Below are 18,268 nucleotides of genomic sequence, written 5' to 3'. Positions count from 1 at the left end.
TAGGACAATTCTAACGTGTCAAAAACAAAAATAGTTAACTGTTACAGACTGACTTATGGACTGATGGACCGACCTTAATTATAGAAAAGGCTTCGCTTTTAACAACAATTATAAAATAGTTTAAAATTATGAATCGTATAAACTTATATATCCCTAACATAATAATAATTATGATATTTAATCTTGTTTTAGATTATAAAAATGTAAAATGTTATCAAAGATTAAACAGAATACAAATATATGAAGAACTTTGTCGTTGTAACAGCCAAGTGGATTGTTAGCACAGTTATGGAATCTCGACGACAAAGATTTTTTTATCCAATCTTGACAAGTGAGGTATTTTTGGAAAGAGGAATATATATAGAAAACGCCTATGAAAATTAGAAAATCCGCAGAAATCATATTTGCAAGTTATTTGCAAAAATCTGCAATGTTAATTTGCAAAATTAATTTCATGCCTTAAATGACTTATTTAAAAAGAAATCTTTTTATGAAATGTGTTTATCTATAAGTTTAGAACATACTTAAGGCAAAAAAAAATTCTTTAGTGTTACTTTTTTCACCTTATATATGAAAAAAGCAGTTTCTCACATTTTATGATAAAAAAAGGTTTAGGAACAAAAAATATGTTTTTTCTTGATGTAAACACAATGATTGGCATAAAATCTATCATCCTAAATGTAAAAATCAGATATAGAATCCTTTTTAGAGCAAAAATAGTGCAAAAAGTAACCAAGACATTTTTGCAAAGTATGAAAATCTGAAGAAAATAGTTCTTTTTGATTTTGATATACATATCAGATAAATGTATATAAAATTAGTGATCAAAAACTATAAAACAAGTTATAACTTTTTCAACCCTATCATTGATTAAAATGCACTTTTAGGTTTACTTATTACCAAAGTAGCACATAAAAACTCTTTTTATTAAGTTATGAAACAAAATAAATTCAAATCAACAATTAGGCGTTTTTTATAATGCAGTAGACCATTTTGTAGTTGGTTTTTTGGCATTTATTTTGTTTAATTACATCATAAAAAGAGTTTTTATGCACTAGTTCGGTAATTCTTAAACCTAAAAGTGCAATTTAATCAATGACAATGTTGAAAAAACTTATAACATGTTTTATAGTTTTTAATCACTATTCTTATATACATTTATTTGATATGTATATCAAAAGCAAAAAGAACTATTTTCTTCAGATTTTCATACTTTGCAAAAATGTCTTGGTTACTTTTTGCACTATATTAGCTCTAAAAAGGATTCTATATCTGATTTTTACATTTAGGATGATAGATTTTATGCCAATTATTGTGTTTACATCAAGAAAAATCATATTTTTTTGTTCCTATACCTTTTTTTATCATAAAATGTGAGAAACTGCTTTTTTTCATATATAAGGTGAAAAAAGTAACACTAAAGAAATTTTTTTGCCCTAAGTATGTTCTAAACTTATAAATAAACACATTTCATAAAAAGATTTTTTCTAAATAAGTCATTTAAGGCATGAAATTAATTTTGCAAATTAGCATTGCAGATTTTTGCAAATAACTTGCAAATATGATTTCTGCGGATTTTCTAATTTTCATAGGCGTTTTCTATATATATTCCTCTTTCCAAAAATACCTTACTTGTCAAGATTGGATAAAAAAATCTTTGTCGTTGAGATTCCATAACTGTGTTAGGTAAGCTTAAAGATAGACAGGATGTCCGTGTGTAAATTCTAACTGTCTCTCTGTCTTTTCTGTTTGACTGTTCTTACTGTATGTCTAGCATAAATGTCTGTGTGTCCTGTCTTTTTATCTTGTCTGTGTGTCCTGTCTTTTTATCTTGTCTGTGTGTCCTGTCTTTTTATCTTGTCTGTGTGTCCTGTCTTTTTATCTTGTCTGTGTCTGTTTGTCAGTCCTTTCTGTTTGTATGTACTGTACATGTTTGTACTGTAACTTTGTACGTCCTGTCTGTCTGTTTGTCTGTCTATTTGTCTGTCTGTTTGTCTGTCTGTTTGTCTGTCTGTTTGTCTGTCTGTTTGTCAGTCTTATCTGTCTGTTTGTCAGTCTTGTCTGTCTGTTTGTCAGTCTTATCTGTCTGTTTGTCAGTCTTGTCTGTCTGTTTGTCAGTCTTGTCTGTCTGTTTGTCAGTCTTGTCTGTCTGTTTGTCAGTCTTATCTGTCTGTTTGTCAGTCTTGTCTGTCTGTTTGTCAGTCTTATCTGTCTGTTTGTCAGTCTTGTCTGTCTGTTTGTCAGTCTTGTCTGTCTGTTTGTCAGTCTTGTCTGTCTGTTTGTCAGTCTTGTCTGTCTGTTTGTCAGTCTTATCTGTCTGTTTGTCAGTCTTGTCTGTCTGTTTGTCAGTCTTGTCTGTCTGTTTGTCAGTCTTGTCTGTCTGTTTGTCAGTCTTGTCTGTCTGTTTTTCAGTCTTGACTGTCTGTTTGTCAGTCTTGTCTGTCTGTTTGTCAGTCTTGTCTGTCTGTTTGTCAGTCTTATCTGTCTGTTTGTCAGTCTTGTCTGTCTGTCTGTTTGTCAGTCTTGTCTGTCTGTTTGTCAGTCTTATCTGTCTGTTTGTTAGTCTTGTCTGTCTGTTTGTCAGTCTTGTCTGTCTGTTTGTCAGTCTTGTTTGTCTGTTTGTCTTCCTTTTCTGTTTATCAGTCCTGTCTGTTTGTCTGACCGGTTTGTTTAGAAGTCTTTCTGTCCATTATTATTGTCTGTCCTAAAAGCCTATCTGTCCTATCTGTCTGTCCTATTTTCCTGTCTGTCCTATCTGACGTGTAGTCCTTTCAGTTTGTCTATCCTATCTATTTGTCTGTCCTGAATGTTTGACTGGCCTGTTTTTTTTCTATGTTTGTCTTGCCTTTATGTCTGTTTGTCCTATCTCTCTGGCTGTCCTTTCTGATGTCTGTCTGTTGCGTCCGTTCTGTCTTTTCTTCTGACTTTTTGTCTGTATTTTTTAACTGCCCCCTCTGTCTGATTGTTAGTCATTCTTATGAAATCATTATTTTTCGCTTCTAAGACTTCTTTTTAATAAACTAGCGGATACTCTAGGGGCACTTGAAGACGTGGGAATTGAATAAGATAACCCAAATTTTTATTTTAGATTAAAGAAAAAAGGGCTTTTCTTATGAGGGTGGTGGTACCCTACCCAAAAATAGTTATAAACCTTCCCAGGACCTATGAGAAGCTACCCTGTAAAGGGGAACCATAATGGTTTAGCGGTTAGCGAGATCCTTCGTTACAGACAAAAAAGCTTTCTACTTTATATAATAGGATATTATGCTTTTCAGATAAAAGTCAATTACGAATCAAGATTTGATAAGAATCATGAAGATCTCCAAAAGATAGAAAAAGAAATTAGCTCCGCTGCTAGATGCCGACTAGAAGAAAAAGAAAAAGGCACACTATTGTGTTTCTTATTACTTAGAGTAGTTATAGAGTAGCTTTGCTACTAAAAAGTTATATTGTGAAAAATATCAACGCTTAAAGTAATTGTGATAAAAAATTCTACTAAGAAAACTTTATAAAAGTAAAGATCGTACACTCAAAAATGAAGCGTTTAGAATTTTCTAAAATTAAAATGGATACCAATATTATACAGGAACATGATTTTATATTCCAACAAGAATAATTTAATCCGTAATTAACTCAGCAATAGCCATACTAAAATAAAATTTGTCAAAAAATGTTCATAAAGGAAATCAAAGTAAACAACAATCCCTTTCTGTAATACAAAGTAGAACGATGTCTCTCTCCCTATCTGTCTGTTTGTTTGTACTGAGGGATCTCGCTAACCGCTTAACTGATTTGTTTTCTTTAACAGGGTAGCTTCTCATAGGTCCCGGGAAGGTTTAAAACTATTTCGTCGCTCGTATTTTTTAAATCCTTATGATAAAGTAACAGGATGTTTGTGTGTATGTCTGTGTGTTTGTGTGTTTGTATTGTTTGTACCGAAGGATCTCGCTAACCGCTGAACCGATCGGGTTCTCCTTAACAGGGTAGATTCTCATATGTCCCGGGAAGGTTTATAACTATTTTGGGGGAGGGTACCACCACCCTCCCTAAAGAGTAAGGTAAGTATGTAAGGTATAATCGTCTAACAAACGTACCTTCGTTAAATAGTATACTTAAAAAGCAATGTCAATGAAGTGGGGACAAAACACCTAATTTAAAAATGACTTATTTTATAAATGTCTAAAGTGACAAAACACCCACTCCATGTCAATGCTTTATGTCGACTTTTTGGCATAAGGTAGAATGGATCATTGCTGACTTCCTTTTTTAATTGCCATCATCGACTATAAATGATTGTTAAAAAGTATCAGCTGCCCCCCCCCACCCCCCTTTTTTTCATTTATTTCAAAATAATTGGGATAAGGAATTCTGTGCTCGACTAGGCGCTTCGAGGGAAACAACTAAAAATGTTTTGGGTTCAAATAACAATGATTTTTAGTCTGCTGATTGAATTTGTGCATTTTTCTTTCAGTTTCAATTTAATTTTAAAATAGATGTATTATTAATTGGATGTTGTGCCAGATTTTCATGTATACTTCAATATAAAGTGATATTCCCAGCTGGCTAAAATAACAATAATTTACCCCATCACCTCTCTACTACTAGATAACCGACCTGACTAATAAATATGGTCCACATTAGCAACCTATATAGATTATATATTTTCTTTGTCAACATATCCATGTATCCTACATTTATTAATTCTAACAATCTTAACCATAGCAACTATTTTCAAAAGAAATAACATTTACAAATAGTTTTCCCAGCCAGGATAGTTCTTTCCATTTATAGCCTGGTATCTAGAGGGATAATGACTAATAAGTTGATGTACATCCCTAACGATGATACACAAAATACCCCTTCTGTAGATTACAATTGGTGGCAAAAACGTTTGTACACTCGACATAATGAATCAACCAATCAAAATTCAATGAAATTTCCCAAAGTTGTTAAACCAACGTTATTATTAAACTTTGGGGACTAGTGTAATTTCCCCTCCCTCCATGAATAACATTATCCATAAAAGCAAAGCTTAAAAGGGTAGACTGCCATAGAAAAGGAATAACTACAATTAATGTATTGTCTAATTGCTTTTGATATTAAAACAAGGATAACAATATCCAAAGAAGCAAAACTCTTTATAAAAAAAATTGTCAAAAAAGTAAAAAATCTGCATTATTAGAATGAAAATACGGACTTTCTCGTATCGCGTTGCCATGGTTTCGTACGAAGTTTGAAATCTATAGAACAATTTTAACATGTATAAATTAACGACAAGAGTTTTCCCTGAAGGACGTACGGACTGACTATATTCAAAGAAAAGCTTTGCCTATAAAAAGAATATTATTATCATCATAAAAATGTAATATAATGAAATTTAATCTATCACGCTTCAGATTATATTCTAAGATTATGAAAGTATAACTTTTAGTTTTAATTAAGAAAATTCGTCTAAAAATAGTAAATCTATTAATAATTGTGTTAAATACAATTTATAATCTTTATGGAAGTTTTTAAATATAATTTAATCCTTACCTAAATTTCTAAATAAACAAGGATAACAACATCCATACAGGCAAAGCTCTGAAACGGTAGGACAAACAAACATTAACAGAATATAAATGTATAAACTTAATTATAGAGATGCTTCGCTTATAACATTGTACTTTGTTGTCCTAGAAATCAGTAGTCCAAAAATCAGATTAATAGAATAACTATATCACATAAAAATTTGTTTTGTTATAGAAAATCTTCGCTTTTAAAAATAATACGAAACATTGAAAACATATTTTAAGCAAAGCATTGAAGACAATGAATGTGGTCAGGGGGAAAATTACGTCAATTTAGCTTGCCAACATGGAAGTCTTTTATTGCTCATCCAGTAGGAGGGGAGGGGAATTAGTAAAGGGGATAATCGTTATCTTAGTCCCCTGCATGTTTCACTTTATTAGAAAATCCGGTGTAAGATCCAAATGATAATATATCCATTTTAAGGATAGACAGTCAGCCAAAGTGAGTTACAATGTAGATGTTTATTGTTTATGGTAATATACACAAAAATTTACAACTTCATAGTTGGACAGAAGGACATTTAAAAAAATATAGTTGATGATATCCAGGGAAGGAGGGAGGAGACTCAAAATTAGGATCTACTGCAGTTCACGGTAAAACATTGCTGGTAACAAATATTGCCAAAAATCTATGAATTTTAAAAGCTGCTAGCTGCCAAACGGCTGAACGTACAGATCATGCCCGCACACTGTTTTAAGCGGCATAAGAAGGCCTTCAAATAATCTGGAATATCGATAAATCAATAATGTATAATTATCTCGCAGTGCAGAGAAATGCGCGAAAAAGGCCTATTTTACGTGTTTTTCTTCAGTAAAGCTTTCCCTGTGCATCATTGGATCTTGGCTATTCCAGATTATTTGTAGGCCTTCATATACCGCTTAAAATGGTGTGCGAGTGTGATCTGTACGTTCAGCCGTTTGGCAGCTAGCAGCCTTAAAAATTCATAGATTTTTGGCAATATTTGTTACCAGCAATATTTTACCGTGAACTGCAGTAGATTCCAAAATTGTACTGGTACTCAAAGTTTTGTCATATTTTTAAAAAATATTGGCTCAAAAACTTTGGACTTTTATTGGATTGTGATTGGTTGCTTTTAAACAAATTGGTTAGTTCAACCAATAATTTATCGTCCATTGTCTTATCCCTTATTATACCTGCAGATATCAGTTCTTATTCATTATTATTGTATATCAAAACTAGCGGCTTTTTTTTTTGGGGGGGGGGTAATTTTGTTTAGGGGCGATTTTTCTTGGGAGGATGGTGTTACCCTCTCCCAAAATGCTTATAAACGTTTATAGGACCTATGAGAAGTTACCCCGTAAAGGAGAACCATATTCTTTCAACGGTTAGCGAGATTCTTTGGTACATACAGACAGACAGACAGAGTTCTTGGTACTTTTATTTAAGGAAAAAATCATGTAATAATGTTAGATGTTGAAATATCTTGGTTTGCTACAATTACTGCTTGCTTCCACGCTAAATAGCGTTCAGGCATGTTCATGAAATGAAAATGAAAATTTAAAAGTGTAGCTATTCTATAGCTATGGTTTGTTAGTTTTATAGTTACCACCGTAATCTTGATAATTTGCTTTTCCTTTGTTCAGCCTTCAGGTTTTATGTAATGGGAACTATATCCCCAACTGAGGCTCATGCATTTTAATCGAGATTTGTTTCAGGTTAAAACATAAGATCCCTCAACTAATATTAATTTAAGGGACGTAATTTCTCAATAAATCTAGATTTTTAAAATGTCATTTATTTTTTTTTCTGCATCCTAATATCATTACATAAAGGGTTTATTAAGGGTTAAAGTGATTGTAATTTTCCTTACCAACGGGAAAAAAACCTGCCACAAATTTACGTAATATTTAACTGTTTTTCGAACAGGTTGCGTGATTTTGTCTTATTTTTCTTGTCCTATTGATTTTACCGGCGTTAGTCTTGAAAACACTAGTATTTATATTTGGCTGCAATCTTTAGAGAAGCTTTATTTCAGTCTCAATCAAGATTTTTTATTTTGGATAGGCAAGATAAACGCCTGAATATTTATAACTCTACAAAATTATAACTCTCAAAAATAGATATTCTTTCCCTTTAAAATTGTTGGAAGGATACCCATGCCCAAGAATGTAAAGGATGGGAAGTAAAATAAGTTCCTCCATCATTTTTGTCCCACAAAAAAAAATTGTACGTCCTTGCTTTGATTCTTCTAATACTGATGAAACAACGAAATACAAAATACATTGTAAAACTTAAATAATGACATATTTTTAATTCTTTTTGAATATTTATCAAAATAATTTGTTTGAACTTTCTATGAATGTTAACATGCTTGTTTTAGCCTTATCTGATTCCTTTCACACAAGGATGACAACATAAAAATATAAAATCATTTTTTGACAAATAAACATACACACAGACGGCCAAAGTAAGTTATAATATTTATTTATCGCATCGTATCATAGACAGCTTTCAAAGGAAAGCAAAACGATAATTTATAGGATTAATTCCGGTCTAAAGTGCACATTTGGGCCTAAGGCCTGGGCTAACAAAACTGGTATTAATCTTAAGGTTTTTTTTATTTTACTATTCGTAGAAAAATTGTCTGAGTATGGCTGAGAAACGGTTCTAATAAACAGGATATTAATCGGTTTCGAGGCCATACTCTAAAATCGTTGCTAACAATGTCTGGAAATTATATTTTTTGGCATTACAGACAGAAAACAAAAAATTTAAGTTGGGTACCTTGCTTGGAAGAAAAGAAAAAATCTTCTGGAAAAAAATACGTTTTTCCCACAAATTAAATAAGAGATGGACAGCCAAACATTTGGAATAGTTTAGTACTTTCGCTACTAAAAAACATTTACTCATTGAAAATGTACACAAAGTTCTTTATCTTCTGCTAATCAAAAAAAAGTTTTTTTTTCTCTTTTGCATTTTTTGATTTAATTTTTTTTCTGTCATTAGGAGTTTAGCTTTTCTCTAATAAGTTGCTATAGATTACGCCTGAGATAATGCATTTTTTATACTTTTTGTTAGGATTAAAACTATTTGCTTTTTTTTGGGGGGGGGGGGGTAACATTTTTTTATAGGCTATTTTTCTACCTACACCTCCAAAAAACAGCTTAGAATTTGCCAAGGGCCAATTCTAAGCTTTCCTAAAACTTTGAGCGACCATTGCAGCCGTCTACAAGATCTCATTGGAAATTTGCACATGTGACTTTTGAAATAAAAGTAGATATTGGGCGAATGCAGTTTGTTTTAATTTTTCATAAGTTTTTTGGCAATCCCATATTTGGGGAGCTCTGCAGTGCCCTAAAATGTGGGGCTGCCCTGTTTCCAACCTGATCAAAAGTAAAAAATAATAATATTTGACACTTTGGTGGAAATTGCCAGAACAACATATTTGACTCATTAGCGTCATTGGTTGATAAATAACATGTAGCTGTGTTTACTGTTTAGTGCCCTAGGAAAATGGGGATAGATGTCCCCGCTTTTATCCTACCAATTCTATTGACGTAAAAAAAGAGGGAAAAAGAAAGGGAAGGGGGAAAAGAAACCCCTTAGATAAGTGATGTGGTATAGTTTACTTCCTGACGCCAATATAATAGGTAGGCTAAAAGCAGTGACATCTATCCCCATTTTGCAAGGGCACTATAGACAGGAACAAATAACAGTATAACAAATAACTAACATTTTATGAACACGGCGGTGAATTAGGCACAAGATGATTTTGGCGGCGGTGACGAGGCTGGTGGCGGCGAGGATGTTATGGACATGGACTCCATGGGACTTAATTCTGGTGGCAACGCAAATAAGGACAAACTACCAGGACAGGTGGAATATCAAATAAAGCCAGAGATATTTGGGGATAAGACATTGGATGATAAATTGATGCACATCTGTAATGATGACTAACAAAATTAACCTTTTTGTAGATTAAGCTAGTGGTTCAACATTTTGTAGACTGCTTAATTGGACTCAATTAATCCAAATTCAAGTGCTTAACGTTTCTGAGCCAGCAGATAAGATAATGAAGTCATTAATTAATTTTTTTCTTCAAATGATTATGCTTATTTAAAACGCCAAGGAATCACTTTTATTAAAAACCAAAGTGAATAGGACAAACAGACAAACGAACGGACAAAATTACAATACTTATAATGTACACTTTTGCTTTAAATTACTATTATTTAGGAAGTAAAGAATATGCCTGAACTAACCTACATAGAACAGTCTACCAGAGCATTACAACAGTTAGCTTTAGTCATAGGTAATTCCTTATTTTAGAGTAGATGCGATTTCTTTGATATTGCTTATATAAAAGCAATAGGATGCCTGTCTCTTTATGTGTGTGTCTGTCTGTATGTGTGTGCAGCAGGATCTTGGTAACCACTGATTTTATATGATGCTCCTTCATAATGTAGTTTCTTATTAGTCCAGGAAAGGTTTTCATCTATTTTGGAAATTGGTACCAACAGTAAAATCCTCCCTAGAGAAATTATCCTTAAAATAATGTATCCACCTTAAGTGCCCCTAGAGGCCTCCAGGGGGGGTCAGCCGTTAGAATAAAAACTAGTTGCATTTTTTATCATTACAAAGATTAATTTTTTGAAATGAGTATTTACTCTATAACACACTTTGTCCGTCTACAATGCTAAGGAATATATTAAATTTCTGTAGTTGAAATATAATTTACTCATTTTATTTGGATTTTTTTCTATTATTTTTTGAGGTTGTTTATATTTATGGAGTCTTTCATCCTTTTTTTTAAACAGCCTAAATAATTATAATATATAACTATACTTTAAATTAACAAGGATGACAACATTCTTAAAAGCGAAGCTCAACAACAATTAGGGTTGGGATAGGGATACTTAGAATAATCGGCTGTTTATTACACTACTCTCCAAAGTTTTATAATAATTTTTTCTTATTCGTTGGTTTAACAACTTTGGGGAGTTCAGTAAATTTTGATGTTTGTTTCATTAAGTTGGGTGTTCAAACATTTTAATCACTAGAAGGGGTAATTTTTTTTTATCATCATTGTATTATCTCTTTAGATCCCTGCTTAAATTAACAGTTAGAGACATTTGACAAACGGACTGATTGACGGACAGACGGAATGACCCTAAATGTAAAAAATCTTTGCAAATAAAAGTAGAAAATAAGCTTTAACATTCCAAGCACATTTTTTATCCTAAGCAGAAAAAATTTGCAAAATGCACCGGGGGAACAAAAATCCCTTTTTTCATCTTAAATCTCAGTAAATTTGCATGCAATTTTTAAAAGCGAAGCTTTTCAACATTTAGGGTCGACATGTCTTTATGCCTTTCTATCAAAGGATAGCTCATTGATAAGGGTGTGTTAGAATTGTCCCATCGATTGCAAACTTGGCATGATGATTTCTTAAAATTTAGTAAAATTTAGAAAGCGTAGCAACTCTATAATTATTACAAGTCAGTATGTTCATTTTTAACAAAATAATTTTTAGTTTTAAGAAAATGAAATACGATATAATAGTCCTTACATGTTTCCTAGAACGAAGATCGTAAAAGAAGCGTCTCTATAATCAAGTCTTGAAATATAACTATGTCCATATTAAGCTTCGTGTACTTGTGTAATTTCGGAACTTATTAAGCTTAACTTTTATGAATGTTGTCAACCTTGTTTTTCTTATTTTTTTTGTTAAATATTGTTAGATTTGTTGTAAATAGTGTCTGTTCTAATCAGATTGTTTTTACCAAAAAACACACCAAAGCGGTTTGTGTAAAGGTAAACATCTACTTGGGTTTGTGTAAAGGTAAACATCTACCTGGGTTTGTGTAAAGGTAAACATCTACCTGGGTTTGTGTAAAGGTAAACATCTACCTGGGTTTGTGTAAAGGTAAACATCTACCTGGGTTTGTGTAAAGGTAAACATCTACCTGGGTTTGTGTAAAGGTAAACATCTACCTGGGTTTGTGTAAAGGTAAACATCTACCTGGGTTTGTGTAAAGGTAAATATCTACCTGGGTTTGTGTAAAGGTAAACATCTACCTGGGTTTGTGTAAAGGTAAACATCTACCTAGGTTTGTGTAAAGGTAAACATCTACCTGGGTTTGTGTAAAGGTAAACATCTACCTGGGTTTCGAAAAAATCCACAAGAAATTCACAGCCGCTATTAGTGATAGCTTTTGGGTCACCAAATATCGAGATATTTTCTCCTCTAAATCAGCCCTAGCAGCTAAATAAATTAGACCTTAAGCCGTTTGTCCTATAATCAAAATGAATCAGCTATAAAAACGAGATCTGCAATTGCCTTGCAAAGCTTATCTGAGCTTGAAGACATACGATGTGTATCTTAAGGCTGTTTTTGATTGATTTTTCTGTAACCCCTTCTCAGAATTTAATTTTGAAATCAAAGGAAATCATAGTTTTCCTTTAAATCATAGAATTATTAAAAGTTAAAATTAAGAAGTCAATTAATTTATTATTATAATTTATATTTGTAGTAAGCCTAATTAGGCAAAAAAGCTGTAGAAAGCTTTATTTGTAAATTTGAATGTTCTTATGATAATGAAGAACAGTTTTAGCAAAACAAATTTAAGATAAAAACTTTATAAAAAGTAGTATAACACTTATATAAATTAAGTATAACTATCAATTAAGTTTATAGAGGATTATAATGGATATATTAGCAGGGGAAAGTGTATCAATTTAGCTTTCTAATATGGACTACATTTATTGGTCAGTTTGTTGATCCAGTAGCCGGGGAGGGGTTGAGGTAGAGGAGTGGTTCCCCTGTTATTTTAGTCAGCTGAGAGCATCACTTTATTATAGTACATGAAAATCTGGTGCAACATCCCAGTAATGAAATATTTGATTGTTACATTTGGCTAATGTTTAAAATTATTTTATTGGTGGAACAAAATTATTTGTGTTGTAATTAATGAAGCATATACAAAATTTGACTCTTAAATGTAAACTAATACTTTTTATCTTTCATCGGTATTTTAAACACAAAAATAAGATATTAATCTATTGATATTTTTATTTTATGATATAAGGTTTTTTTTATGAAACTGCTTTTATAGGAAAACATTTTGCAGTGTGGCTTCGAAACTGATTAATATCCGCTGAATTTGAACTGGTTATAAGCAATACTGGAAATCATGTATAGCATCTTAATGCTGACAATTTTCCACGAATAATAAAATAAAAATTATAAAATGAATACTAGCTTTGATAGCCCGGGCCTTTTGCCACTTGGTGCTAACAAAACTGATTTTACTCTTATTTTTTTCATTTTAATATTCATGGAAAGCTGTCTATAATACGATGCGATAAATAACCATTCGTTTTTTTTAGGTGTTGCGTTTATGGTGGCCGTTTTATTTCTTGTAATGGTTGGTAAGTTGGTTAGTTTTTTTTTCAGTGACAAATATGGAATAAAAAGTAACATGATGTCTGTTTGTTTGTACCGAAGGATCTCGCTAACCACTGAACCGATCGGGTTCTCCTTAACAGGGTAGCTTCTCAGAGGTCCCGGGAAGGTTTATGCCTATTTTGTGGAGAGGGTACCACCACCCTACCAAGAGAAATCGCCCCTAGAAAAAATTACCCTCATTCCCCCATCAAAAAAAAAAAATAATTTGATTTAAAAAAAACTAAAATAAAAAATGGGGTTGCTTTTTTTACTTTTTAAAATCTAAATTTAAAAGGATGGTTTTTGGGATTCAACTCTCCCCTCCTCAAGTGCCTCTAGAGGCCTTTAGGGGTATAGCTGCTGGTATGAAATAAAACGTAACAGGTTGTCTATTGGCACTGAGTGTGACTTAGGCTTAGTGAATATAAGAGTGACTTAGGCATAGAGTTGCTGATTCTTAGTGAAAACTGCTATGATTCTTTAAAATTGTTAAGCGGCGAAGGGTAGCTGCAACTGAATGTAGTGTATGTAGTTTAAGCTGAGTGAGGTTTATTTTGCCTGCGACTGTGGTTGGCTGTGGCAGATTCTACAACGACTGGCTGTAGTTGATAGTGGCTAAATTGAAATTTAATAGCTTCGAGATATTGTAGCTGTGTCTGCGGCTTTTTAGTCAACTTATGCAAGACACACGACAGTAGAAAGACTTGAAATAACCACAAAAAGAACTTATTCCTTTTGAATTAATTCAATACAATTTTGTGTTTAAAGGATGTGAAAAAGCATGGGACAAAATGGAAGAAAAGTACAAGCAAACCAAAGGACAAAATACACAACAGGTAATCCTATAGACTAAAGTAATAGTGTGTATATCTGTCTGTATACATGTCTGCTAAGATATCCTAGACGGCTGGACCAATCATTCTACAATACATAGGGAACTTTTACATTGGTCCAGAGGTTGATTGGAGTGGTAAACGACACATACCTTGGGATATATGGAGCCGGGAAGCACAAACCGTCCCCCTCCTTTTAATTAATGAAGATAAATATATCGATTACTTACTTAAAGCTTCATCCCAGTTCAAAGCTAATAGAAACTTATATGTATATGAATACGATAAAATTATAATATTATGACCATACTCAAGCATAGCATAAAATGCAAAAAGTATAAAAGAACTAGGGCTCAATAACCTAATTAAATTAAATCATAATAGAATTCAAATTCTAAAAAATAAAAAGCTTTTGTCATTAAACATGAAAGAAAAGACCTTTAAAAATATGTATGCATTCACTTACGCTTGTTAGCATACTTTTTAAACACAAAAAAGACAAGGCCCTTTTGCACAAAGTACTGATCAGGGATGATTTTAAATATTTCTAAAATTTCGGGTAGGGGAGGCTATCAGTGTTCAACAGGTACTTTACTGTAAACAACATAGACACAATTGCAAAAAATCTATGTTGGGATGTGAAAAAAATGTGAAAACATGTAAAAGGGATAGCTTTAGGAATAGTGTTGGAGACCTTTTTCGACTTCCAGAAAATTTCTTTCTGCTCTTATATAGCGACTTGGCTGTATTAATATTTCCGACGCTATTGGCTGATATTCAAAGACCCAATCAAATCCACGTGGTGGGGCCAACCAGTTATTTAACACCACCCCCTTTATTGTTGTACTTTAATGATCTATGATTTGATAATCTGATACATGTGTGGATGTGAATGCACACCATAGATAGAAAAAAAAACAATAAACAGGATTAAATTTATTTTTGAAAATATTAAAATGTACATAATGAATATTTTTACGTAGGTAATGATTTTATAAAAAGGATTTAAAATAATGGATTTATTATTAATTGGATTTACACCATATATCATGTACTTTAATAATGTGAAAATTGCAGCTAGCCAAAAAACTTTCCTCCCTTTACCCCTTCTACCCAATCCCCTCCCCTCCTACTGATGAGCGAACAGACCAATAATTGATAAAATTGCTACCCAAATCCTAAATTAATATAAATTTGTATAATCTAGAAATTAGTTAAGTATCTTATAGTGTTTATTTATAACTTTTAATTGATGCATCTTCCATAATTAAAACTTTATTAAGTGCCTCCAGAATGGATATACAATACGTGGATAGTGTGACAGGGGAATTTTGTTGTCAAGTTAAGCAAAGACTTCCAAGGGGAGGGGGGGGGGAAGTGGTGATTACCCCCCCCCCCCCAAACGAAATTGGGGGTGCCGTAGACACCCCCAATTTGTTTTCAATTTCAGATTCCAGATTTCGCGATTTGAATAAAAATTATATTTGTATTATAGCAAGCATCGCTTTTATCTTATGAAGAAAAATCAGCGAAAAACGAGATCTGAAATTTGCGTCACCCTGCCAATATGACGCAAGACGCATGACCGCTAATATTTTAAACCCAATCACCCTGGGGTTGGCAACCCCAACTATTAAGAAGGGGGTATCTACCCCCCCCCCCCCCCCCCCCGAACAATTTGGGGGGGGGGACCCCCACCCAAATAAATAATCCCTATAAAAAAAATTTTGGCGCACTTCGCGCTCATTTTTAATACTAAATATTTTATAATTAGGCAGGTACCCCCCCAAAAATTTTACCCTGGGGGTAAATTTTTTTTGGGGGGGGGGTAAAAAAAATTTACCTCTGCCAACAGATTTCAGGGGGGGTAATTACCCCCCCCCCCCTAAGCAAATTTTACCCCGGAGGTAAAAATTTTTGGGGGGGGTAAAAAAAGTCATAAGGGGAGGGGGAATGGGTGGTATCTTTTCAGGGTATGCGAGAATCTCTCACAATATCCACATATTCTATATCCATTGCCCCAAGCTGCATTCATTAATAATAAGAACAAGCAAATGCACATCTGTACAATAAATATATTTTATTTGTGGCATACCTTCATATTTTTAAAAGCCAAGCTTTTCTATAATTAGGGTCTATACGTCGGTGTGCCAGTCCTTACATCAAGGTTATCTTATTTATGCATGTTAGAATTGTCCTATAAATTTCAAACTTTCTAGGTATGATTTAAAAATCGAAGCAGCTCTAAAATCTTTACCAGAAAGTCCTTATATCTATGCAATACATGTTGAACTTTTTTGTATGATAAAACTATCCTATTTATCCAATTGTTGGAACATTAATTCCTAGGACAACAAGGTACAATATTTTAAGTGAATCAATTCATCCAAATGTAAGTACAACCTTAAAGAGAATCCTGTATTTACGCAGTTTTTTTTAGATGTACATCAATTTTACCCCTTAAGGTCCCTCCCAAGATTAAACATAAAGCCATAGTGATCGTTTAGTAACACACCGTCTGAAGTACAGACGAACGTACTCTTATTTTACTGTCAGAAAATTACAAAATATGACAATAAGACAGTGTTTTTATAATTCTTTTTTATTTAGATTTTTCCTGTACATATAATATTAGACGTACGTCATTGATACAACTGGATCTTATCTAAAAATCTCAAAATATTGAAATTTTAAAATGTTTAAATTTAAATTGTTACGCTCTTTCTTAAATAAGCCAGGAGCTTTAAGGATATTGCTTTAAAAAATATAGGATTATAATTTTCATTGACAATTTCAAGAGAGAGGAATGAAATATAATAAAGAAATAAGATAGACAGAAAAACAAACATTAATTTTTTCCAGTGTGGCTTCGAAACCGATTACTATCCGCTGCATTGGATTAAAAACCGTTCTCAACCATACTGAAATGTCATGTATAGCATCGTATTACAGATAATTTTCCACGAATATTAAAATCAAAAACATAAAATTATCGTGGCTAATAAGACTTGTCCTATTGTTATAATTTTTCATATTAATTTTTTTCAATTGTATAACTATATTGGTTATACAAAATATCCCTAAAGTTTTTTTTACATTATATTTTGAAAATTCCAAATTCTTAGCTTCGCTGGCATATTAGGAATATACGAGTTCAAGTTGACTGAAATCTAACATGTAAAATACATCAGAGGTGGATTCTTTAAAAAAATATTTGCCCCACTAATCGCTTAGTGGGGCAAAATTGTTTTTGTGAAAAATCCTCCAAAATCACATAAAAATTTACAAAAATTAAATAAAATCTTATGTTAATAACCCTTCTATGGTTTTGTTTAATTTTGTAGATTTTTAATGTGATTTTGATGGATTTTTCACGAAAACATTTTTTAAAGAATTTTTAAGCCTGGACAAAACTCTAACACATATCGGATTTAAAGTCGAAAAAAGTCAGTACTGACAGTATGACCGATTAGTATCCGCTTGATTAGAATCGTTTCTTAGCCATACTGAAAAATCATGTATGACATTATATTACAGAGAGTTTTCCACAAATATCAAATGAAAAATCATAACATTAGTACCAAATCAATAACTGGTTTTAATCTTATAACTGTACATTTTATAACCGCGGAAGCCTGTCTATACTACGACGCGATGCGATAAATAACTATCCTGATTTTCGAGTAATCTTCTTGTTTATTTTAGGAGTTGGATCCTGCGGCACTGGTGGGTACATTCAAGAGATACAAGTGAACCTAAACTAAATTAGTTATCCATGAAATTAATCTATTGGATAAAACAAAGCAAAATGTAACGTGATATTCCAAAAAGACAGAATAAAATACTATAATGGAGAAAAATGTATAACAATAAATTTAAATTATATTTTTATGAAGTTAATTTCTATGTTTTAAAAAACTGTACATATAAGATATAAAATTACCAAATCATGACAAAAAACTAAATATCATGAAGCTTAAAATTATATTAGATTAATTATAAAAAATATTTGTTTTAAAATAGCTGTTTTTATTAATAATATGAAAGTAAGGTGCTATTATTAATAATAATTTTTCGTTATATAGCTCAACTTTTTTCAAGCAAGTTAGGTTTTTATTTGACGAAGACCAAACTGCATAACTTTTGTGTCACTTTTGATTCCTGTGACGTCATAAAATGTAGAAGATGAGAGGAAAAGTGGAAAAGAAAACCCCTAAAAAAGAGATGGCGAATATGACGTCAAAAGTTATGCAGTTTAGTCTTCGTCTTTTATTTTATCTTTAAGATTAGCCACTAAACTAGTAAATTAAACTTACTGATACAGAAGTACGGAATTCTCTAAACATTGAGTGGATGCGCTTCTAGTCATCAATATAATTTTTAAAAATTGGAAAGGATTTTTGTAAAGACATAGTAATCTAAGTATCAATTACTGTACAGTAAACAACCTAAAACG

At 32.2% G+C, this 18,268-nt stretch overlaps 1 protein-coding gene across 1 annotated transcript; it reads left to right on the top strand.

Moving 5' to 3' along the window:
- Positions 1-3,399: 3,399 nt before the first annotated feature.
- On the top strand, positions 3,400-18,206 carry LOC145321750 (uncharacterized). Its single transcript, XM_080163321.1, has 7 exons — positions 3,400-3,586; positions 7,003-7,062; positions 9,292-9,408; positions 9,769-9,844; positions 12,922-12,963; positions 13,748-13,815; positions 17,518-18,206. Exons 1-7 carry the CDS (start codon positions 3,536-3,538, stop codon positions 17,563-17,565), a joined length of 462 nt encoding a protein of 153 aa, XP_080019447.1. The 5' UTR covers positions 3,400-3,535; the 3' UTR covers positions 17,566-18,206.
- The last annotated feature ends 62 nt before the right edge of the window (positions 18,207-18,268 follow it).

This window comes from Acartia tonsa, chromosome 6 (genome assembly GCF_053477335.1).
Source record: "Acartia tonsa isolate MP-2025a chromosome 6, ASM5347733v1, whole genome shotgun sequence".
In the NCBI taxonomy this organism is placed as follows: Eukaryota; Metazoa; Arthropoda; class Copepoda; order Calanoida; family Acartiidae; genus Acartia; species Acartia tonsa.
Note: the sequence above shows the minus strand (reverse complement) of the source record. Positions and strands in the feature narration are given on the sequence as shown.